Here is a 26,379-nt window from a genome sequence, read left to right on the forward strand (position 1 = left end):
CAGGGAGTACAGGAGGGGACTAAGCACACAATCCTAAGGGGACCCCGTCTTGAGGGTCAGCGTGGCGAGGTGTTGTTGCCTACCCTTACCACCTGGGGCTGGCCCCTCAGGAAGTCCAGGATCCAGTTGCAGAGTGAGGGGTTCAGTCCCAGGGTCCCCAGTTTGGTGATGAGCTTGGAGGGGACTATGGTGTTGATCGCTGAGCTGTAGTCTATGAACATCATTTTCACATTGTTGTTTCCCCTCTTGTCCAGGTGGGAGAGGGCAGTGTGAAGTGCAATTGCGATTGCGTCATCGGTGGATCTGTTGGGGCGGTATGCGAATTGGAGTGGGTCTAGGGTGTCTGGGATGGTGTTGATGTGTGTCATGACCAGGCTTTCAAAGCACTTCATAATTACAGATAGTAATTTAGGCAGGTTACCTTGAAGCTCTTGGGAACAGGGACAGTGGTGGTCAGCTTCAAACGTGTTGGGATTACAGACTGGGACAAGGAGAGATTGAAAATGTCTGTGATACGCTTGCCAGCTGATCTCTGCATGCTTTGAGAATGTGCCCTGGTATTCCGTCGGCGGCCTTGTGATTGTTAACCTGTTTAAAAGTTTGGCTCACATCGGCCACGGAGAGCGAGATCACACAGTCATCCGGAAAAACAGGGGCGTTCATGCAAGGCACAGTGTTATATTCCTCGAAGCGAGCATTTAGCTCATTTGGGATTTCTGCATTGCTGGGAAACTCACGGCTGGGTTTCCCTTTGTAATCCGTTATTGCCTGCAAGTCCTGCCACTGGTACTTCCTGTTTGAGCTTTAGTCTGTAAACAGGAAGCAGGAGAATGGAGTCATGGTCAGATTTTCTGAAGGGAGGACGAGGGAGGGCCTTGTATGCGTTTCTGGTGGTAGAATAAATGTGCTCTAGAATTTTTGCGCCCCTAGTGGCGCAGGAGACGTGTTGGTAGAAGTGAGGTAAGAGGGTTTTAATTCTCCCCTCGTTAAAGTCTCCGCCCACCAGAAACACTGCCTCTGGGTGAGCGGTTTCTTGTTTGTTTATGGCCCCATACAGTTCCTTGAGTCCCAGAGTGGTGTTGGCTTATGGAGGGATGTAGACAGCCGTGATAATTAACGGATGAGAACTCTCTTGGTAGATAAAAGGGTCTGCAGCTTACCATGAGGTGTTCTATATCAGTTGGGCAAAAGCTCGAGATTTCCTTCACACCTGAAGCAGCACACCAGTTGTTATTTATGAAAAAACACATTCCACCTCCATTCGACTTCCCCGAAGCCGCCATCCGATCCTGTCGCTGCATGGAGAATCCACTGAGTACTAAGTGTATAGTGTCATCATCCAGCGACGTTTCAGTAAGACACAGTATTGTAGCTTTTCAAGTCTCTCTGATAGGAGACTCGAACGAAGCTCATCCATCTTATTCTCGAGTGACTGGACCTTTGCCAATAGAACGGAGGGGAGCGCCATTCGGTGTTCTCTCCACCTCAATTTCACCAGGACTCCACCTCGTCTCCCGCGTCTATACCTGCAGTGTTTTGGCCCTTGGATCAAAGGAATAGGGTATGAACAGTGGAACAGCTGAGTCGGAGTTGAAGTCGTATTTAAAGTCGAAATCGAGGTTAGTAACTGTCGATCTGATGTTCAGAAGTGCTTGGCGGTCATATGTGATAATAGTATGAACTTTCTGTACAAAAAAAGTAAAGATAAACACGATTAAAGTAACTAAATAGCAAAGTTGGGTTGGAAATCGTAAGATGTCACCCTTCTCCGTCAGCGCCATCTTAGGGACTCCAACATCCAGGACTGATTCCCACACTGATGGAACATGATCGTTTCGATAAGGTACGGTGAAATGATCTAGAAACAATGTTGACTCAACTAATTGTGGTCCGGTGGGATGTGAGGTCAAACAAACAGAATGGCCGCATTCCATGCTGACTACATTGCGGATGCCTGCCAGATCTCACTACACCTGGATAGGCATTTAACATATGAGCTAACCCGACAATATGACGTAGCAATCTGATGCCCGACTGCGCAGTCAACAGCGTGGCACACAACCATTACTGTATGTATAGCCCTAGCCAACCCATTGAGTCAGTGACTGGTGACCTTTGTTGTCTCTTTCCTGCTTCCTGCTTCCAGCTGGAACATTAGTGACTCACACACAGCCCTGTCCTGAAATCCATGTGTGTCTGTCTGTCTGTGGCGAACCACGCAATGCCAAACGCTGTCACATCGGTGACATGCGGAGCCAGGAGTGTATCGCGATATGTCTGTTTATGGCAACTCTCAGGACTCAAGTAGTTGTCTGTGTGTTTTTGTGAATGGATTGTGTGTGCATGTTTGAATGGATTGTCTCTGCATGTTTGTGTGTGTGTGGCCCATGCGTCTTTGTCTCTGTGTGTCTGTACGTTGTGCATATGTACGTGCGTGTTTGTGTGTATTTGTCTGTGTGTGTGTGTGTGTGTTTGTTTACGGGATGGCATAGAGTACGGTCCCACAGAAGCCGGAGGTGATGTCATGATGTGACCTTAAGTGGCCCTGACTCTGTGATGTCAAAGACATATTGATCTGTCACTAACTATCCGTCAGATGTTTTAAGTGGTTTAAAGACACACACAAACCAACGCACACGCACACACTCTCTCTTTTTCTCTCTCTCTCTCTCTCTCTCTCTCTCTCTCTCTCTCTCTCTCTCTCTCACACACACCTACACACACACACACACCTGCACACACACACACAGTGCCACCCACACAACTTATTGCAGAGACGTTGTCAGTGTCAGAAGAGATTTAATAGGTGGAGAACAGAACAGAAGTCCACCATGCCCCTCTCATCTCAACCCCTAATGGCTGCTGCTGTACTGTATCATGATCTGCAGTGCCCCTGGTGGCCAGTATATTTCACTACAACATGCAGCAGATGGAGAAATCAGGTGTACTCCCAGTCTGTGAATTTCTCATTCAGAAACTCTCTCTCTCTTCGTCTGTCTTTCTCTCTCATTCTCTTACTGTTGGTGTGTGAGCTGTGGTGGTGTAAATAAAGGCCCAGTCGTTGTGTGGGTGCGGTGGCAGATGCTCTAATAACATTGAAAGCTAGCTGTCTGGACTGCCCTTCCTCCTACTGCTTGAGGAACTTCACCTTTAAGCGGAGCTTTACTGACAGGAGTGTCTCACACACACACAGAGACACACACACAGCCCGGTGCTGCCGTCGGCAGGGTAGTCATGGTGATATCGAGTGATTCCTCTCCCGAGCCGTGAGTGGGGAAAAGGTGAGACCGTGGTCAATGAGAAGAAATTAAACAGGAACAGTGAGGAACACAGAGGATATAGTTATCTCTATAATAAACTGACTTGAGATGACATAAGCTTCCTGGTTTGAGGAGGACACGCCCAGTGGAGGTGTGGGGGGGGGGGGGGGGGGGTCGAAATGATTCAGGAGAGGGTCATGACAATGCATGTAGAGAGAATGAGACATGGAAATAGAGAGAGGAAAAAGAGAGGGAAGGTGAGGGAAAGTGAGCATGGAGACAAAGTGAGAAAACAAAAGAAAGAAACAGAAAAGCGTTACTGTGTCAGTAAACAAAATACCACACGGCCTCCATCTTGTGATCATGTTCGTTTACAGGGCATTGTTGTTGCTTCATTTCCCTTTTTAGGACTCGGTTATCGTCGGCAGTGCCAGTGTCTCTCACCGTCCTACTGCATACATGATTTCAGGCTTTATTTGTGCTGGGTAATATACTGTATGTTGTTGTTGGCTCTCTCTCTCCTTTAAGTCAAAATGGGCAGGCACACACACACACACACCCTGCATCTAAAACAGAGCACAGGAGAGAGAGAGGCCTTGGAGTGGCATTTAATGAAGCTGACCTGAAGCATTCGAGACGTGGTCTGGAAGCTGACTTAAACCATACGCTGTGGTGGAGTTGTGGGGCCACGATTCTCACTTATTATCAGAGGGGGAAAAACAAGCCATCAAATGGAAAAACAAACTCCAGAGATGGTGGGATGGTAGAAAGATGACAGAAAAGGGAGGAGGAACAGGAGAGGAAGAGGAAGGTAGGGAGGACACAGGACAGTGATTTGAATGAAGATGACATTGGTGGGAGTTCTTGTCAGATCAAAGAAGAACTGAAAGACTGACCACTCCCTCTAAGCCGGGATGGGACCAAAACTGTTAAAACACAAGACAACCTGTCCTATGCCTGACCAAGCAGAGTCCCACTACAGACAGACAGGCCAACACAAGCAAGTCTGTCTGCTCGCCTAGCCCCAAATGTCACTGCAGTTTCAGCCTCACAGCACACAGACACTCAGAGGATTCCTAGTGGCCTGCCGCGATTCCCACTGCTAGGTTCGAATGCTTCGTGTCACCGCTAAAGCCATCACAGCCCCAGCATCTACACACACACACACACACACACACACACACACACACACACACACACACACACACACACACAGTTCAGACCAGTACTTCAGGGGCACAGGCTGTGGCAGGGAGATAATTTCAGCTGTAACACCGATGTTAGTCCCAGAACTGTGGATCTTAGCTGCTAATTGAAGGAAGTCGATTGTTCCCTTGAGAGGAACTAAAGAGTCGATGAAAGACCTCCTGGAGAAAACAGATGGCCCTATGGGTTACATATCTGCCAACAAATGGCCCTCTGCAATGAGGTGTGGTTAATGAAGAGACAACGCTACACAGGCAAACACACCCACAGTTCATAAACACACACATACACACGGCTGAAAGAAAATGGGTTCAGGGATGTGTTCAAATGAATTGGAGCAGTGCCATAGGTGCCACATTGCTCTCCTCTGCTGATGATGGTGAGGTGAGGTTTTCTCAGTGTGAGCCAAGGTTCCTCCCAGCACAACCGTAGCTGACCTCTGACCTCTAAACTCTCCTCTGTGTCTCTATGTGTCTGTCTCCCCCGGAGAAAACAGTGAGTTGCTGTTCTCTCTCTCTCTCTCTCTCTTTTCTTCTTTTCTCTGTGTCTCTGTCTATCTCTCTCACTCTGTGTCTCTGTCTATCTCTCTCACTCTGTGTCTCTGTCTACCTCTCTCACTCTGTGTCTCTGTCTACCTCTCTCTCTCTGTGTCTCTGTCTCTCTCTCTCACTCTGTGTCTCTGTCTATCTCTCTCACTCTGTGTCTCTATCTCTCTCACTCTGTGTCTCTGTCTATCTCTCTCACTCTGTGTCTCTATCTCTCTCACTCTGTGTCTCTGTCTATCTCTCTCACTCTGTGTCTCTGTCTATCTCTCTCACTCTGTCTCTGTCTATCTCTCTCACTCTGTGTCTCTGTCTACCTCTCTCACTCTGTCTCTGTCTCTCTCTCTCACTCTGTGTCTCTGTCTATCTCTCTCACTCTGTGTCTCTGTCTACCTCTCTCACTCTGTGTCTCTGTCTCCCCTGTAGAAAGCAGTGTTCACGACGGAAGCAATGACAACGATGGCAGCGTCTGTGGCAGTGACTCCACCTTCTACAGGCAGAGTGAAGGTACACAACCTCATGTAGAACCCAACCAATGAATAATGGTCATACTAGCTATATCTGTTTCATCAGACTAACTTATTGCGTATAGCCACAGCATGACACAGCATTATAGCAGTACACACATACACACTGCTGCGTGGTCCTCTTGTTCCAGAGGTCTGTGATCCTCCCAGTCGGCCTCTTGTGTTTGGGAATCACAGTAATCACAGCAGCACTCCACCACAGCCCTGACCTGAGTCATCACAGCAGCACTCCACCACAGCCCTGACCTGAGTCATCACAGCAGCACTCCACCACAGCCCTGACCTGAGTCATCACAGCAGCACTCCACCACAGCCCTGACCTGAGTCATCACAGCAGCACTCCACCACAGCCCTGACCTGAGTCATCACAGCAGCACTCCACCACAGCCCTGACCTGAGTCATCACAGCAGCACTCCACCACAGCCCTGACCTGAGTCATCACAGCAGCACTCCACCACAGCCCTGACCTGAGTCATCACAGCAGCACTCCACCACAGCCCTGACCTGAGTCATCACAGCAGCACTCCACCACAGCCCTGACCTGAGTCATCACAGCAGCACTCCACCACAGCCCTGACCTGAGTCATCACAGCAGCACTCCACCACAGCCCTGACCTGAGTCATCACAGCAGCACTCCACCACAGCCCTGACATGAGTCATCACAGCAGCACTCCACCACAGCCCTGACATGAGTCATCACAGCAGCACTCCACCACAGCCCTGACATGAGTCATCACAGCAGCACTCCACCACAGCCCTGACCTGAGTCATCACAGCAGCACTCCACCACAGCCCTGACATGAGTCATCACAGCAGCACTCCACCACAGCCCTGACCTGAGTCATCACAGCAAATAGACAAGACCACTGTGTATTTATCTGCCCATCTAAAACAGACCCCCAAACACACACGCTCTCACATATATACACACGCATGTACGCACACACACACACACACAGTCAGACAGCACTAATTGCATTTGCTCTGCAATGGTAATGTTTTGTCTAGTATACTGTATCTCTAATTAAATCTGCCATTTATGTAATGACAGCTCCTGAGAGGGCTGTAAGTAAACGTGTGTGTGTGTATATGTGTGTGTGTTTGCAGGACACAGCATGGCAGAGACCCTCACTGTTGCCCTGCGCGTTGCTGAGGAGGCCATAGAGGAAGCCATCGCCAAGGCAGAGGAGTTTAGTGACAGCTTGGTGAGACAACACTCCTTCCTTCTCTCTCGATCTCTCTCTCTTTCTCCTCTCTCTCCCCATCCATCCCTCTCTCTTTCTTTCTCTCTCTCTCTCTCTCTCTCTCTCTCTCTCTCTCTCTCTCTCTCTCTCTCTCTCTCTGTCTGTCTGTCTGTCTGTCTGTCTGTCTGTCTGTCTGTCTGTCTGTCTGTCTGTCTGTCTGTCTGTCTGTCTGTCTGTCTGTCTGTCTGTCTGTCTGTCTGTCTGTCTGTCTGTCTCTCTCTGTCTCTCTCTCTGTCTCTCTCTCTGTCTGTCTCTTTTGGTTTGGAGCTATTGGGATGAGGGTTTGGTTTAGGGATGAGGTTTTGGTGCTTGTAGAAAAGCTTGTTTTACGGTAGTTCTGAGCAGGCTTTGATGTATCTGTGTTGCAGGAGAAGCAGAATGAGGCTCGCTACCTACGGGACCACAAAGAAGAGCTTATAGAGGAACTCGCCACAACCATCGTACAAAAAGTACGTTTTATGTTTGGAGTTTGGTGTGACGTTTTTGGTGACATCACATTAACATTGCCCTCTCTCGCTCTTTCTCTTTCTCTCCCCCCTCTCCTTCTCTCTCCCAGATCATCCAGAGGAGGAAGCATTCCGAGATGCAGACGGAGTATGACTTTGTGTGGCCACAGAGCCAGGGCCAGCCCCAGGGCAGTGAGCTGTCCTCCCCCAGCCTGCCCCCTCACAGCACCCTGGCCCAGGCCAACCGGACCCACCTCAAGAGCTCCTACTCCCTCTGGGTCAGTCTGGGTGGAAGCCCTCACTACACTATGTTGCGCTATGCTACGCTACATTCCGTAACGCTACACTACACTAGGCTATGCTACGCTACATTCCGTAATGCTACACTACACTACACTACGCTACATTACACACTTTTCTATGTTACATTACACTTCACAACGTTACGTTACACTACACTACGCTACCCAGCACTACATTACACAACACAGCACTATACTACAATACAGTACACTAAGCTATGTTACACTGTACCGCAATGCACTGCACTACACTACACTACTGTATTCTACAGTACACTATACTACGCTGCACTACATAAGCTACACTACCCTACACTACACAACGCAACCCTACACTACACTACCCTACACTACCCTACACTACACTATGGAACGCTACCCTACACTACCCTACCCTACCCTACACTACACTACACTACACTACACTACACTACACTATGGAACGCTACCCTACACTACACTACCCTACACTACGTTACACTACTCTGTTACACTACGAAACACTACCCTGCACTACATTTATATTTTAGTCATTTTAGCGACTTACAGAAGCAATTAGGGTTAAGTGCCTTGCTCAAGGGCACATCGACAGATTTTTCACCTAGTCGGCTCGGGGATTAGAACCAGCAACCTTTCGGTTACTGGCACAACGCTCTTAACCACTAAGCCACCTGCCGCCCACCCTACCCTGCACTACACTACACTACACTACACTACACTACACTACACTACACTACACTACACTACACTACACTACACTACACTACACTACACTACACTACACTACACTACACTATGGAACACTACACTACACTACACTACACTACACTACACTACACTACACTACACTACACTATGGAACGCTACCCTGCACTACACTACACTACACTACACTACACTACACTATGGAACGCTACCCTGCACTACACTACACTACACTACACTACACTACACTATGGAACGCTACCCTGCACTACACTACACTACACTACACTACACTACACTACACTACACTATGGAACGCTACCCTGCACTACACTACACTACACTACACTATGGAACGCTACCCTGCACTACACTACACTACACTACGGAACGCTACCCTGCACTACACTACCCTACCCTACACTACGTTACACTACCCTGCACCGCAATGCACTACCCTACACTACGCTACATTACACTACACTACCAAACGCTACCCTGAACTACACTACCCTACACTACACTACACTACACTATGGAATGCTACCCTGCACTACACTACCCTACACTACACTATGGAATGCTACCCTGCACTACACTACGTTACACTACACTACCATACACTACACTACGTTACACTACCCTACACTACGGAACGCTACCCTGCACTACACTACCCTGCACTATACTACCCTACACTACACTACACTACCCTACACTACACTACCCTACACTACACTACCCTACACTACACTACGGAACGCTACCCTGCACTACACTACCCTACACTACACTACCCTGAACTACACTACCCTACACTACACTACACTACACTATGGAACGCTACCCTGCACTACACTACCCTACACTACACTACCCTGAACTACACTACCCTACACTACCCTACACTACACTACCCTGAACTACACTACCCTACACTACCCTACACTACACTACGGAACGCTACCCTGCACTACACTACACTACCCTACACTACCCTGAACTACACTACCCTACACTACACTACACTACACTATGGAACGCTACCCTGCACTACACTACCCTACACTACACTGCACTACACTACACTATGCTATACTACTCCACAATAAGCTCCACTATAATATACTATACTACACTAAAGTAAGCTCCACTATACTACACTACAATACACTACACTTTTTCCTGACCATTTGACCTGACCCAGGAAATACTGGGCCCTAAATATAGTCTCTAGCTAGAGCCTGGTCAGGAAAAACTGCTGTCCCTAGTGATGAGATATGAGGACAGACAGGGTTGAGGTCTGGCTGCCAAAATAAGGGAACCGCCAATATAAAGTGGTGTTGGGCCACCACGAGCCAGAACAGCTTCAATGCACCTTGGCATAGATTCTACAAGTTTCTGGAACTCTATTAGAGAGATGTGATACCATTCTTCCATGAGAAATTCCATCATTTGGTGTTTTATTGATTGTGTTGGAAAACGCTGTCTCAGGCGCCGCTCCAGAATCTCCCATAAGTTCAATTGTGTTGCGAGATCTGGTGAGATCTGGTGACTGAGACAGCCATGGCATGCAAATGGTTTACATCATTTTCATGCTCATCAAACCATTCAGTGACCACTCGTGCCCTGTGGATGGGGGCATTGTCATCCTATGGGGGCATAATTTTTAGACATGACCCTAAGAATGATGGGATGTTAATTGCTTAATTAACTCAGGAACCACACCTGTGTGGAAGCACATGCTTTTAATATACTTTGCATCCCTCATTTACTCAAGTGTTTCCATTATTTTGGCAGATTTTGGCATGATTGCTGTTTGTACCTGTGAACTGTACAGTAACTTACCAGGGAAACCTCTACACACACTCCCTGGGCCACAGAGGGATGGGCTCCCTTTATCAACGCTCTGCACACACACACACAGGTGCGCACACATATACACATACAGTCACGCGCACACACACACACACACACACACACACACACACGCTATGAATGAGCTCAAAGTGAGTGTGTGTCTGTAAACAGAGATTTTTTATTCATATTAGTTCCTCCTCCGCTGTTCTTGTCCGTATTTGTAGTTCTCTGATGCCCCCTGCTGACTCTTTATATAAATCACATCCATGTGACTGGTGTTCGTCCCAAATGGAACCCCAAAGGGCTCTGGTCAAAAGTAGTGCACTATGTAAAATAGGGTACCATTTGGGACGCATCCTGAAAATCAGTCTTACAATGTACCAGGATACCGGAAGAACACAAACTTGAGTTGCCATTTCGTTTCAATACCTTCTGACATTTTTACCAAACAACCAGTTCACGTTCAGTTGGATCGGTGAATAACAGCACGTTTTTTATTTTATTTATTTTATTTCACCTTTATTTAACCAGGTAAGCCAGTTGAGAACAGGTTCTCATTTACAACTGCGACCTGGCCAAGATAAAGCAAAGTAGTGCAATAAAAACAACACAGAGTTACATATGGGGTAAAAAACATAAAGTCAGAAATAAAACAGAAAATATATATACAGTGTGTGCAAATGTAGCAAGTTATGGAGGTAAGGCAATAAATAGGCTATAGTGCAGAATAATTACAATAGTATTAACACTGGAATGCTAGATGTGCAAGAGATTATGTGCAAATAGAGATACTGGGGTGCAAAAAAGCAAAATAAATAACAATATAGGGATGAGGTAGTTGGGTGGGCTAATTTCAGATGGGCTGTGTACAGGTGCAGTGATCGGTAAGGTGCTCTGACAACTGATGCTTAAAGTTATTGAGGGAGATAAGAGTCTCCAGCTTCAGAGATTTTTGCAATTCGTTCCAGTCATTGGCAGCAGAGAACTGGAAGGAATGGCGGCCAAAGGAGGTGTTGGCTTTGGGAATGACCAGTGAGATATACCTGCTGGAGCGCAGACTACGGGTGGGTGCTGCTATGGTGACCAATGAGCTAAGATAAGGCGGGGATTTGCCTAGCAGTGATTTATAGATGGCCTGGAGCCAGTGGGTTTGACGACGAACATGTAGTGAGGACCAGCCAACAAGAGCGTACAGGTCACAGTGGTGGGTAGTGTATGGGGCTTTGGAGACAAAACGGATGGCACTGTGATAGACTACATCCAATTTGCTGAGTAGAGTGTTGGAGGCTATTTTGTAAATTACATCGCCGAAGTCAAGGATCGGTAGGATAGTCAGTTTTACGAGGGCATGTTTGGCAGCATGAGTGAAGGAGGCTTTATTGCGAAATAGGAAGCCGATTCTAGATTTAACTTTGGATTGGAGATTCTTTATGTGAGTCTGGAAGTTGAGTTTACAGTCTAACCAGACACCTAGGTATTTGTAGTTGTCCACATACTCTAGGTCAGACCCGTCGAGAGTGGTGATTCTAGTCGGGTGGGCGGGTGCCAGCAGCGTTCGATTGAAAAGCATGCATTTAGTTTTACTAGTGTTTAAGAGCAGTTGGAGGCTACTGAAGGATTGTTGTATGGCATTGAAGCTCGTTTGGAGGTTTGTTAACACAGTGTCCAATGAAGGGCCAGATGTATACAAAATGGTGTCGTCTGCGTAGAGGTGGATCTGAGAGTCACCAGCAGCAAGAGCGACATCATTGATATACACGGAGAAAAGTGTCGGCCCAAGAATTGAACCCTGTGGCACCCCCATAGAGACTGCCATAGGTCCAGACAACAGGCCCTCCGATTTGACACACTGAACTCTATCTGAGAAGTATTTGGTGAACCAGGCGAGGCAGTCATTTGAGAAACCAAGGCTATTTAGTCTGCCAATAAGAATGCGGTGGTTGACAGAGTCGAAAGCCTTGGCCAGGTCGATGAAGACGGCTGCACAGTACTGTCTATTATCAATCGCGGTTATAATATCGTTTAGGACCTTGAGCGTGGCTGAAGTGCACCCGTGACCAGCTCGGAAACCGGATTGCATAGCGGAGAAGGTACGGTGGTATTCGAAATGGTCGATGATCTGTTTGTTAACTTGGCTTTCGAATACTTTCAAAAGGCAGGGCAGGATGGATATAGGTCTGTAGCAGTTTGGATCTAGAGTGTCACCCCCTTTGAAGAGGGGGATGACCGCGGCTGCTTTCCAATCTCTGGGGATCTCAGACGTTATGAAAGAGAGGTTGAACAGACTAGTAATAGGGGTAGCGACAATTTCGGCGGCTAGTTTTAGAAAGAAAGGGTCCAGATTGTCTAGCCCAGCTGATTTGTAGGGGTCCAGATTTTGCAGCGCTTTCAAAACATCAGCTGTCTGAATTTGTGTGAAGGAGAAGCGGGGGGGGCATGGGCAAGTTGCAGCAGAGGGTGCAGAGTTGGTGGCCGGGTTAGTGGTAGCCAGATGGAAAGCATGGCCAGCTGTAGCAAAATGCTTGTTGAAATTCTCGATTATTGTAGATTTATCGGTGGTGATAGTGTTTCCTAGCCTCAGTGCAGTGGGCAGCTGGGAGGAAGTGCTCTTATTCTCCATGGACTTTACAGTGTCCCAAAACTTTTTGGAGTTAGTGCTACAGGATGCAAATTTCTGTTTGAAAAAGTTAGCCTTTGCTTTCCTGACTGCTTGTGTATATTGGTTCCTAACTTCCCTGAAAAGTTGCATATCGCGGGGGCTATTTGATGCTAATGCTGTACGCCACAGGATGTTTTTGTGCTGGTCAAGGGCAGTCAAGTCTGAGGAGAACCAGGGGCTATATCGGTTCTTAGTTCTGTATTTTTTGAATGGGGCATGTTTATTTAAGATTGAGAGGAAATTACTTTTAAGGAATAACCAGGCATCCTCTACTGACGGAATGAGATCTATATCCATCCAGGATACCTGGGCCAGGTCAATTAGGAAGGCCTCCTCGCTAAAGTGTTTTAGGGAGCGTTTGACAGTGATGAGGGGTGGTCGTTTGACCGCGGACCCGTTACGGACGCAGGCAATAAGGAAGTGATCGCTGAGATCCTGGTTGAAGACAGCTGAGGTGTATTTAGAGGGTATGTTAGTCAGGATGATATCTATGAGGGTACCCATGTTTACGGATTTAGGGTTGTACCTGGTAGGTTCGTTGATAATTTGCGTGAGGTTGAGGGCATCTAGCTTGGATTGTAGGATGGCTGGGGTATTAAGCATATCCCAATTTAGGTCACCAAGCAGTACAAACTCTGAGGATAAATGGGGGGCAATCAATTCACATATGGTGTCCAGGGCACAGCTGGGGGCTGAGGGGGGTCTGTAGCAAGCGGCAACAGTGAGAGACTTATTTCTGGAAAGGTGGATTTTCAGAAGTAGAAGCTCAAACTGTTTGGGCACAGACCTGGATAGTATGATAGAGCTCTGCAGGCTATCTCTACAGTAGATTGCAACTCCACCCCCTTTGGCAGTTCTATCTAGACGGAAAATGTTATAGTTGGGGCCTTCCTGAGCCAGGATTCAGACACTGCTAGAACATCAGGGTTGGCAGAGTGTGCTAACGCAGTGAATAACTCAAACTTAGGAAGTAGACTTCTGATATTTATGTGCAAGAAACCAAGACTTTTGCGATTACAGAAGTCATCAAATGATAGCGCCTGGGGAGTAGGAGTGATACTGAGGGCTGCAGGGCCTGGGTTAGCCTCTACATCACCAGAGGAACAGAGGAGGACTAGAATAAGGATACGGCTAAAGGCTTTAAGAACTGGTCTTCTAGTGCGTTGGGTACATAGAATAAAGGGGGCAGATTTCCGGGTGTTATAGAAAAGATTCAGGGCATTATGTACAGACAAGGATATGGAAGGATATGAGTAAAGTGGAGGTAAACCTAAGCGTTGGGTAACAATGAAAGAGATAGCATCGCTGGAGGCATCAATTGAGTCGGTCTTCGCGTTTATTGGGGGAGGGGCAAAGGAGCTATCTAAGGCAGGTTTAGCTAGGCTGGGGGGTCTACAGTGATATAGTACAATTAGAAATAACCGAAACAACAATAAACTAACCATGTTTGGGCTGAGGCTAAACATAAACAGGATGTAGTACCGTAAAAAGGAACAGTCCAGCAGATATCACGTAGTCACTGTTATCCACATAGCCACCCAAACAAGCTAATCTTTTCTACCTAATCCTCCAGTTTTGTTTGGCTGGAACTGAAGCATGGGAAAATTGCTGCCCTGAACAAAATTCTGCCACTGTGACAGTTAGCATTTGAAGCTGGCCTTGGCTGGTAGACCCAACATTCTGCATTCTGTATAATTCTGTGTTACCTTTTCAGCACTTGTAGTTTTTAAAGTGTGTAGCCTATCATTAACATGTTTTTGTATTTGTTGTTTGTGCGTGTGTGTACAGAGGTCGCAGTCGGCATTCTCCCTGACCAGTGATGACTCTCCAGCGAAGGTCACTGAGGCACTAGTGGTGGCGGGGGCAGGGGAAGGGGGCGGGGTACAGGACTACACCTCTCTGAAGAAGGACACTGCCAGGGCCTCCTCACTGCCCAGCTGGAAGAGTGTGGACCGCCTGGACAACTCCAGTACGACACACACTGAAACATGGGTCCCTCATACAGTCACACACACATTAGAGACAGAGACACGTCCATAGCAGTCATCCTTTTAGTCAGATGCATAACACTCTACACTCAACCCAGAGACATGTCCATTCTGTCACACATGACATGCAAAGATGTCAGTAATTTCACGTCTCTTATTTGTACAGTCAAAAACAGTATGTTACATGCAACAGGACAATTCCATACCATTACGCTCACAGGAAGAATGCTGTTTTTGTCACTTATGTAAAGCTTTGTATATGTTTGTCTGTGCTTGTATGTATGTATGTACAGGCGCGTCCTCGGTTTTGCAGAGCCCTGACGGTAACTGGATCGCTCTGCAGAGCTCTCAGCACTCCCGTCCCAGCCTACTGACCAAGAGAAAGTCGCTGGTGTTCAGCGTCCTGGAGAAAGAGTCTGGCGTGGTCTCAGCCTATGACGAGATGGGCTCTGAATCCGATCAGGAGAATGACGAGGGGGGCTGGGGGACCGCGCTCCGCCAGTTTCGACGGAAACTCTCAGACGAGACGTACTACACGGACTCCCAACACGACCCGGAGTGGACGTACACCCCGGTCCACCTCTCGGTCACCTCGCCCTCCTCGGGCCAGTACACCAACACTGAGACCCTCAACTCGGACTCAGAGTCCACCTCGGTACCTTCCGCCCGCCCCCGCAAACCCCTCCAGAACTTGATGGGAAAAAAAGGCCCTAACTCGGACCCGCATCTTCATCCCCAGCAAGCTCAGTACCACCATCATCAACACCAGAACCTCCCTTCGTACCCGCTCCACCCGGAGGCGCTGGATGTGAACTTTAACCCCAAGTTGACGGGGGATAGTAGCGAGGCGGAGGACAGCAGGCAGAGCGACCAGGTCAGGAGGTCGCGGAGACGCAGGAAGAGCAAGAGGGAACCGGCGGGGAGCCAGGCCCACACACAGCCCCTCTACGCACAATCTGTACAGGTGGGAGGACGACAGGAAGTTTAACTTGCCATGACTGTGATATGCGGTTGTCTTGCCTACCTTAGTTGAACGCTTTGACAGTAAGTCACTCTGGCTGACAGTCTCTGCTAAATCCCCCCATGGGTTCACATTTATTTTTTTTGCGCTAGCACTACACAGCTGATTCAAATAATCAAAGCTTGATGATGAGTTGGTTATTTGAATCAGCTGTGTAGTGCTAGGGCAAAAACCAAAACGTGCACCCAGGGGGGGAAACCCTGTGCTAAATTACTAAAATGTAAAGATAAGGAGCGTGTAGCAGCTACACTAATCTCGTTCTCATTTCTCATTTACAGTAGTAAATTGAGCTATACAGAGATTTTGGATTTATAATAATTTTTACTCCACCTCATTTTTGTTGTTACAAATGTCTGAAAAAGGTTTAAAGTCATTGGTCAACCCTCATAAGACTGAGAAACATTACCTCACCACTATGTGGCAGAAAAGGACCAATATTTTTCATAAAGAAAGAAATTAACATTAGGGTCTCTCTCCCTATTGCTCTCTCTTTCTTTCTCTCGTTCTTTCTCTTTTCTCTCTCTCCTCTCTCTCTCTCTCTCTCTCTCTCTCTCTCTCTCTCTCTCTCTCTCTCTCTCTCTCTCTCTCTCTCTTTCCTCTCTCTCTCTCCTCTCTCTCTTCTCTCGCTCTCTCTCGCTCTCTCTTTCTCTCTCGCTCTCTCTTTCTCTCTCCATCCTTAGGAGAACAGTTTCCTGCTGAATGCCCTGTTGAAGAGGGGCATGAGTGAGGAGATGGCCGCCCCTGATGTGGTGCCCATCCCTAAAGCCTCCTCTGAGGTCATGACCCCCGAGCCCAAGGACCAGGACACTATGGCCCCTAACTCTGCGGCCCCCAACCCCCTTAACCCCATGGCCCCTGGCCCACTGTCCCCCAGCAGCACTGGGCCCGGCTCTGGAGACACACTGGAGCAGGAGCTCCGCTCCAAACTGAGCCAGCTGGTTGGACGAGCCGACAGCAAAGAAGTAGTGAGCTCGTCCGAGGACGAGCCAATCCAAAGTCCTGGAGGGAGAGACAGAGAAAGTGACAGACTGAAAGAGAAGTTGAGGCAGAATGAGAGAGAACGAGATCGGCAGAGACAGAGTGAGAGACCGAGAGACAGACCGAGCAGTAAAAGTCAGGATAGGACGAAGAGAGAGACAATCGAGTCAGTGAAAGGGCTGGAACTGAAAAAGAGAGAGCGACTAACGGAAAGGCCGACGTTAAGAGAGGAGGAGAGAGTGAAGGAGAGGAGGTTGGAGAGAGGAGGAAAGAGTTTGGAAGAGAAAGTAGATGACAGAGAAGAGAAGACAGTGGAGAAGAACAGGCAAAGTAAGAGACCACAGAGAAAAGAGGTGGACAGAAAGACCGAGAAAAAGGGGGAACAAGTGGAAGACCAAAAAGAAAAGATCAGATCCACGCCCACCTCACCTTCTATTTCCCCATCTGTCCAGGAGGGGGTGCTGTGTGACGGACAGGTGAGCAAAGAGAGGCGGAACAGGAACTCATTGTTTCATATTTCGCTTTAGCCATAGAGTTGGCTAGAGGGCCAAATCTAGGGATATGGATACCAGGATAGGGTTACTTGGCCCAAAGCCTGTTTTAGCATGGGTAAAGATAGGAGATGAGCTCTCGAGTACATCTATGGCTCTATGGCTTTAGCCTACCAGCAATGTCCTGTTTGTCCTCACCTAAACACGGCAGGGGGGCTACCCTTAGTTATCTTTCAATCTGATCTTAAACTGTCTCTGTATCGTACTCCTCATTTCACTCCTTTATTTCCCCTCCCATTTCTTCTGTCTGTACCTTCTACTCATCCCTAACGTCTTTCTCCCTGCTCGCTTACCTCTTCTTACCTCTTCTCTCATCCATATTTTGCTGTGCCATCCATGTCCCACCTCTCTCCCTTTCTCCTGTCTGTCTCTCTGTCCGTCCGTCGGTCCGTCCATGCGTGTCTGTCTTGTCTGTCAGGAGGGACAGAATGGGTTGGAACTACAGCGGAGGCTATAGTTGCTCTCCTCTCTCTTACAGCAGGTGAAATCTACTGTCTCTATAACACAGGCCCCGGTCAGGACATCACACACACGGGCACACGTATGGGCACACACACATACACACATACACACACACACACACACACACACACATAGACCTTCTATGCAACATGAGTCATGACTAAGTCCCAACCTTAACATTCACTTGATACACCAAAACTATGAAATTACTGTGATTGACGTACAGTCATGGTCAAAAGTTTTGAGAATGACACAAATATTAATTTTCACAAAGTCTGCTGCCTCAGTTTTTATGATGCCAATTTGCATATACTCCAGAATGTTATGAAGAGTGATCAGATCAATTGCAATTAATTGCAAAGTCCCTCTTTGCCATGAAAATGAACTTAATCCCCAAAAAACATTTCCACTGCATCTCAGCCCTGCCACAAAAGGACCAGCTGACATCATGTCAGTGATTATCTCGTTAACACAGGTGAGAGTGTTGACAAGCACAAGGCTGGAGATCACTATGTCATGCTGATTGAGTTAGAATAACAGACTGGAAGTTTAAAAGGAGGGTGGTGCTTGAAATCATTGTTCTTCCTCTGTTAACCATGGTCACCTGCAAGGAAACACGTGCCGTCATCATTGCTTTGCACAAAAAGGGCTTCACGGGCAAGGATATTGCTGCTAGTAAGATTGCACCTAAATCAACCATTTATCGGATCATCAAGAACTTCAAGGAGAGAGGTTCAATTGTTGTGAAGAAGGCTTCAGGGCGCCCAAGAAAGTCCAGCAAGCACCAGGACCGTCTCCTAAAGTTGATTCAGCTGCGGAATCGGGGCACCACCAGTGCAGAGGAATGGCAGCAGGCAGGTGTGAGTGCATCTGCACGCACAGTGAGGCGAAGACTTTTGGAGGATGGCCTGGTGTCAAGAAGGGCAGCGAGGAAGCCACTTCTCTCCAGGAAAAACATCAGGGACAGACTGATATTCTGCAAAAGGTACAGGGATTGGACTGCTGAGGACTGGGGTAAAGTAATTTTCTCTGATGAAGCCCCTTTCCGATTGTTTGGGGCATCCGGAAAAAAGCTTGTCCGGAGAAGAGAAGGTGAGCGCTACCATCAGTCCTGTGTCATGCCAACAGTAAAGCATCCTGAGAACATTCATGTGTGGGGTTGCTTCTCAGCCAAGGGAGTGGGCTCACTCACAATTTTGCCTAAGAACACAGCCATGAATAAAGAATGGTACCAACACATCCTTCAAGAGCAACTTCTCCCAACCATCCAAGAACAGTTTGCTGACGAACAAGGCCTTTTCCAGCATGATGGAGCACCTTGCCATAAGGCAAAATGATAACTGTGTGGCTCGGGGAACAAAACATCGACATTTTGGGTCAAAGGCCAGGAAACTCCCCAGACCTTAATCCCATTGAGAACTTGTGGTCAATCCTCAAGAGGCGGGTGGACAAACAAAAACCCACAAATTCTGACAAACTCCAAGCATTGATTATGCAAGAATGGGCTGCCATCAGTCAGGATGTGGCCCAGAAGTTAATTGACAGCATGCCAGGGTGGATTGCAGAGGTCTTGAAAAAGAAGGGTCAACACTGCAAATATTGACTCTTTGCATAAACTTCATGTAATTGTCAATAAAAGCCTTTGACACTTATGGAATGCTTGTAATTATACTTCAGTATACCATAGTAACATCTGACAAAAATATCTAAAAACACTGAAGCAGCAAACTTTGTGAAGACCAATACTTGTGTCATTCTCAAAACTTTTGACCATGACTGTAGACCACTAACACACACTCAGGCACACATGCATCTATCTGATGATTCCTCCTTTTACAATGCTTTCTCAGACACTCTGTCACAAGTAAGGCATGATCAAGTGAGACATGCTTGTTTTGTCAAGGACCATAATGGTATTAGTCACTCTCTCTCTCTCTGCTCTACTTCAGTTGTTTGTGTCCCAAATAGCGCCCTATTCCTTCTATAGTACACTACTTTTGACCAGGGCATGTAGTGTGTAGGATACCATTTGTGATGCCGATTTGTTCTTATCGAGATGTGTCCTATTTTAGGAATAGATAGGGAGTGAAAGAGGGAGTGAAAAGCTGATGGTGCTGAATTCAATTCAGACATATGAAGCCGATTGCATTAGCTAATATACTTGTTTCATTTATAGTGCTTTTCTCTTTTATTCTTTTTCAATACATTTTAGACATTTGGAAAGGGCAGAGGCTGGGGTATGAATGGCAGAGTTACATAAAAGGTGTGAAACTAGTAGAAATACTTGAAAGGACTAATAAGTAGTTATTTTGGTATCTGTACTTTACTATTTATATTTTTGACAAGTTTTACTTTTACTCCACTACATTTCTAAAGAAAATACTTTACCTGACACCCAAAAGTACTCGTTACATTTCGAATGCTCAGGCAGGACAGCAATATGGTCCAATTCATGCACCTACCAATATCACGTGTTGTCATCCCTACTGCCTCTGATCTGGCGGACTCACTAAACACAAATACTGCGTTTGTAATGTCTTGTAAAGTCTTGGAGTGTGCCCCTGTCTGTCCGTAAAGGTACAAAAACAAGAAAATCGTGCCGTCTGGTTTGCTTAATATAAGGAATTTGATGTATAACATTTACTTTCATTTGTTACTTTTACTCAAGTATAAATATGGATGGATTGATATACCATGATATCCCACACACCCACACACTACTAAAAGGCTTCTCTGGAATGGGGTGCTAATCTGGGTAAAGTCCCTTTTTATTCCAAAAGAGGAAAAGTGACAACATCTTCTCCCACAAAATAATGACCACAACAACAACGTTTTCAATTCATGGTGCTCTTGTTTCTATTTTTTAAAAGGTGATGTATTAATTTTTTTATAAATAAGAGCACCATGAATTGAAAACGTTGCTGTTGCGGCCATTTGTGGAAGATGCTGTCGCCGTCCCTCTTTTGGAATATTAAAGACACTGTAAAGTAAATTTGCATAGCTCTCCACTTGTTTGAGATATGACTAAGTATCAAAAGGATAGATCTGCAGCATGTTCATATCACCCAAGTGTAGCACATGGTGATATGTGAAACGTACTCCTCAGCCGTAAGTGTCCCGCTTGCGTCGCCTCATTATCTAGCTTTTGAGGTGGCTCAATCGGCTAAGACGCTTGAGGGAGGGCGGTCACTTGTGTTTGTGAGGCAGAGATCCCGAGTTCGAGCCAGGTATGGGCCGAATCGGAAGGAAGTGGTACTCGCAAAGCAAGCAGCGTTGATGTCCTTTACACAAGCACACACTGCATGGTATCTCAGGAATACTAGTGTGGATGCACTTTCTAAAGTGCTTTCTAAACACAAATGTCACAGTAGGAAATTAGGCATGTGTTGGGAGTGATAATGATGTCTCTTTGTAAAGGAGGTGATGGCCAAAACTCTCACTCCGGCTCCCATTCTCCATCGACCTACTTAGTCAGTACCGGAACTCTTTGCTCTCTATGTCACCGCTGAGTGTTGAAAAGGAGCCGTCTCTCATCTCGTCTCATCTCAGACTCGAGTGCCACCCACTAACACCCCCTAACACCCACACTGTACACTTCCTTTCAGAGCCCACGCAGGTCACTAGCTAACTAACATGTCTTAGAGAGAGAGAGAGAGAGAGAGAGCAAAAGCGGGTGGATCAATGCACTCATTAGTCCCACAGATCAAAGCTTCAAGCCAATGATTAACTCAATATTGAATTACATCTATCTCTCTCCTTCTCCCTCTCCCCTCTCTCCTTCTCATCTGTTCAGATGTACTGTTCTTGTTTGTACTTTACAGTTGGAGTGTGGTTTGTTATGTCGTATAGGTTCCAGCCGGGACTGCACTTTCATTTACCATACAGTGCATTCGGAAAGTATTTAAACCCCTTGACTTTTTTACACATTTTGTTATGTTACAGCCTTATTCTAAAATTGATTAAATACTTTTTTTCCTTCATCAATCTACACACAATATCCCATAATGACAAAGAAAAAACAAGTATTCAGACCCTTTACTCAGTACTCTGTTGAAGCACCTTTGGCAGCGATTACAGCCTCAAGTCTTCTTGGGTATGACGCTACAAGCTTGGCACACCTGTATTTGGGCAGTTTCTCCCATTATTTTCTGCAGATCCTCTCAAGCTCTGTCAGGTTGGATGTGGGGCGTCGCTGCACAGCTATTTTCAGGTCTCCAGAGATGTTCAATCGGGTTCAAGTCTGGGCTCTGGCTGGGCCACTCAAGGACATTGGGACTTGTCCCGAAGCCACTCCTGCGTTGTCTTGGCTGTGTGCTTAGGTTCGTTGTCCTGTTGGAAGGTGAACTTTCGCCCCAGTCTGAGGTCCTGAGCGCTCTGGAGCAGGTTTTCATCTCTCTGTACTTTTCTCCGTTCATCTTTCCCTCAATCCTGACTAGTCTCCCAGTCCCTGCCACTGAAAAACATCCCCACAGCATGATGCTGCCACCACCACACTTCACCGTAGGGATGGTGCCAGGTTTCCTCCAGACGTGACGCTTGGCATTCAGACCAAAGAGTTCAATCTTGGTTTCATCAGACCAGAGAATCTTGTTTCTCATGGTCTCAGTCTTTAGATGCCTTTTGGCAAACTCCAAGTGGGCTGTCATGTGCCTTTTACTGAGGAGTGGCTTCTGTCTGGACACACCTACCATAAAGGCCTGATTGGTGGTGCAGAGATGGTTGTCTTTCTGGAAGGTTCTCCCATCTCTACAGAGGAACTCTGGAGCTCTGTCAGAGTGACCATCGGGTTCTTGAATTTACCACAGGTGGACTCCAATCAAGTTGTAGAAACATCTCAAGGATGATCAATGGGAACAGGATGCACCTGAGCTTAATTTCAAGTCTCATAGCAAAGGGTCTGAATACTTATGTAAATAAGGTATTTCTGTTTTTTATTTTGAATACATTTGCAAAAATGTCTAAAAACCTGTTTTCGCTTTGTCATTATGGGGTACTGTGTGTAGATTGAGGAACATTTGTTGTTTAATCCATTTTAGAATAAGTCAAGGGCTCTGAATACCTTCCGAATGCACTGTATGTTAGGTCCACTGTCACCCTTACATGACCTCTATAACTTAAACCTATTCAATAATGGAATCTACTAATAGAAAAGGTCAACAGCTCTCCTCCTCTTCTACCTGAAGCCTCACACTGTTTTCCTCCACCTGATCGCTCCTTGCAGGTCGAGCGTGAGTCGTGATGATGTGTGTGTGTTGATTGGAGGTGTATAAGCGCTGTGTGTCATTGACTGACTTCGTCTGTCATTGAGGACCATGCTGTAAACATCTCACTCGGACCCTTCTACGACTCTTCTCTTCACTGTTTCATGTTTTTACTCACTAATCATCTTTGTGCCTATGTGTGCCTGACTTGTATCTCTGTGTGTGTTTGTATGTGGTGTCTCTCTCTCTGTGTGTGTGTGTGTCTTGACGTGTGTGTGTGTGTTGAACAGAAGTACTCGGCTGCATCTCTGTGCAGTATCACCACAGAGGTCCTGAAGGTGCTCAACGCCACCGAGGAGCTGATTGGTGAGGCGGGGGGCGATAGCGTCACCCCCTCAGAGTGCATGAGCGCGTCTGAGTCCTTCTCCAGCTGCTTAGAGACCAGGAAGCTGGACCAGAAACTCACCAAGATGGAGGAAAACGTGAGACCCACAGCCTACATACATCTGAATGTTGGCGGTTGTCACTATCTGGTCATGCTAGAAAGGACCAAAGTGCAGCGCTTTCTAAACCCTAAACTGAATCCTTACCATAACCTCAACCATAACCCTAGATCAAGAGAATAAATAACCAATGTGTACTTGCGCATCTGAAGTCACTATCTGAGCCACTTTTGTCCATCCTAGCATGACCATATAGTGACTAACACCTGTATTATTTCATTTAATGTAGAGGCTAAACAAGACAGGCCCTAGGATAGAGCCCTGTGGGATCCCAACGTTGTTATGCGCCGTACCTGTGCCCATTGAGCTCTCCTGTAACATGTGACTTATCCCTGCAGGTGTACCTGGCTGCGGGGGTGGTGTACGGCCTAGAGGGGGCACTGGGGGACCTGGAGGAGGTGGCCCGGGGCATCAGCAGTGGCACCTCAGACAGAGAGCTGGCCTTCCTGGAGGACCAGGTGGCCACTGCCGCGACCCAGGTGCAGCAGTCTGAGCTCCAGGTAGGGGGGTCCATTCATATCCAAACGCCCAGTTGTTTCAATGGCTGTGTTCCATGCTGATTACATTTCAGATGCATGTCAGATTTCACAACGCCTGTATAGGTGCTTGACATATGAGCCAACCACATCTTCTTTTGTTATATATATGTTTAAGGTATTTTCGGACTTTATTGAGCAAAGAGAGAGGATGACTGTGGGGAAAGATTGTTTGTGTCAAAGGGAAGTAGGTTGGCATGTGTCCCGGAGGCTGCGCCTTAGACCGCTAGACCACCCTAGGCTACCAACCACATGTTATGATATAGCAATTTGATGCCCAACTGCAATGTGGTCGGCCTGGAACGCGACCAATGTCTGATGGTCCTGTTAGAATGCAGGCTTAAATGGGGAGACTGGAGAGAATGTGTAGGATATGTAATTGTATTCCACTGGTGTTTTCTAAATTGTCCTTCAGGAGCAAAGTTAATTAAAATGATCTGTTAACCTGAGCTTTGCTCTACATGTACAGCAAATATAGTTTTACTTCAGGTCTGATATCCTTTTTCTGAATCATTTTTCATCATCCCCCTCCAGATATCAGACATCGAGGTGAGGATATTATCTTTAAAAACAGCTGGACTGAACGTCACCGCCTGCAATCGTTTCTCCAAATTCCCCACGCCAAAACCTAAGGTAGTATTCTTCCACCGTACTATAATTACACACAAACACAGCCTAATGGCCACTGTATTCACCGCACTCATCTGCTGTTTCTCTGTAGCCTCAAACCCTCGACACATCACGCCAACAGAGGAGAAAGCTACCTGCCCCTCCAGTCAAAGGTAACGGACTTGTTGAAATTATCAGAAAGAAAACCTGGTTTGAAAACTTTTTTTGTTGTTGTTCTATTTAATCTATTGACACCTCCATTTCCCTTTTCTACTTTTGTTTAATTAAGTTTATAGGGTTGACTCCCCTTGTTGATTGAAAAAGTACCAGGGCGAAAAATGATCCAAACGTTGTCACTTCATAAAATCTCAAATCTTTCAGACTGTGAAATGTCACACTGTCTCAAGGAGCAAGTTTTGCCTTTCAGCAGTCGTAAAACACACACACACCCTCTTAATGCGCTGATGTGCGTTTTACATCGATCGTGGCTCACATCGCTGTGGCAACACAATGTTGTCTGCTCCACATAATAACACACCCTTTTTCATGTGTGGACGTTGGATTGGAGAAGAAAAAAAAACGTGTATTCACACTTAGAAGGCTAACATCACACATTTGGATCTAAAGGAAGAGATTTAATGGACGGGAGACTAAAGGCACCAGCTAGAGAAGGAAGAAAGAGAAAGGTTCCATTAGGAAAGAGAGAAGGAGCACAGAGAATAAGAGACGAATCGGACGGCTGCGTCATCAACCGATGGGACACACTCCTTTTCATGTTAATTAATTATTAATGGGGGTTTTCTTTATGTTTGGCACCATCACCGTATCAGTGATTCACTCTGTTTTTAGTTTTAGTCTCAAAGAAAAGCACAACACATCAGAGGCAAAATCAAAGAAGAACTCTCATATTGTCATACAGCATTGATTTCAGAAAGGGATCGTCATTAGATTAGCATTTTGTAATTATTATTTCAGTAAAGGACTCATGTTTTACTGTTACTTGCTCTGTCTGGGGAACTTCTGAATTGTATGGCCAATTCTGATTTAATATGACCAAATACACTGAGTGTACAAAACATTAAGGACACCTGCTCTTTCCATGACATAGACTGACCAGGTGAATCCAGGTGAAATCTATGATCCCTTATTGATGTCACTTGTTAAATCCACTTCAATCAGTGTAGATGAAGGGGAGGAGACAGGTTTTCAAGGATTTTCAAGCCTTGAGTCAATTGAGACATGGATTGTGTATGTGTGACATTCAGAGGGTGAATGGGCAAGAAAAAATATTTAAATGCCTTTGAATGGGGTATGGTAGTAGGTGCCAGGCGCACTGGTTTGTGTCAAGAACTGCAACGCTGCTGTGTTTTTCACACTCAACAGTTTCCTGTGTTTATCAAGAATGTTCCACCACCCAAAGGACATCCAGCCAACTTGACACAACTGTGGGAAGCATTGGAGTCAACATGGGCCAGCATCCCTGTGGATCGCTTTCGACACCTTGTAGAGTCCAGGTGCCGACGGATTGAGGCTGTTCTGAGGGCAAAAGGGGGGGGGGGGAGTGCAACGCAATATCGGAAAGGTGTTCTTATTGTTTTGTCATTCAGTGTATATGCAATGTAAACTACAGTTACCGTTATACTGTGTAATAGCTTCATTTCTCATTTTGACAACTCTCCTTAGCTACCCTAATAGCTTAATTATATGTTTATATGTATATCCTGGTCTTCTTCCAGATAAGGAGTCTGAGCAGCAGGTGAGAGCACTTCAGCCGTAG

The 26,379-nt window shown here is 46.5% G+C and overlaps 1 protein-coding gene across 1 annotated transcript in view; it reads left to right on the forward strand.

The window, feature by feature from the left end:
* Positions 1-26,379, forward strand: part of LOC311109024 (rab effector MyRIP-like) — a gene marked incomplete at both ends in the record, with an annotated part of 164,821 nt that extends 138,442 nt beyond the window's left edge. The window contains 14 exon segments of the mRNA XM_084151808.1: positions 5,435-5,515; positions 6,645-6,742; positions 7,150-7,230; positions 7,338-7,505; positions 14,542-14,722; positions 15,035-15,705; positions 16,443-17,216; positions 17,710-17,745; positions 17,749-17,772; positions 23,245-23,436; positions 23,796-23,957; positions 24,528-24,626; positions 24,715-24,775; positions 26,339-26,379. Coding sequence (XP_084007934.1) covers positions 5,435-5,515; positions 6,645-6,742; positions 7,150-7,230; positions 7,338-7,505; positions 14,542-14,722; positions 15,035-15,705; positions 16,443-17,216; positions 17,710-17,745; positions 17,749-17,772; positions 23,245-23,436; positions 23,796-23,957; positions 24,528-24,626; positions 24,715-24,775; positions 26,339-26,379 — 2,669 coding nt within the window.

Source organism: Coregonus lavaretus (genome assembly GCF_964263955.1).
Source record: "Coregonus lavaretus genome assembly, chromosome: 34".
Classification (NCBI taxonomy): Eukaryota; Metazoa; Chordata; class Actinopteri; order Salmoniformes; family Salmonidae; genus Coregonus; species Coregonus lavaretus.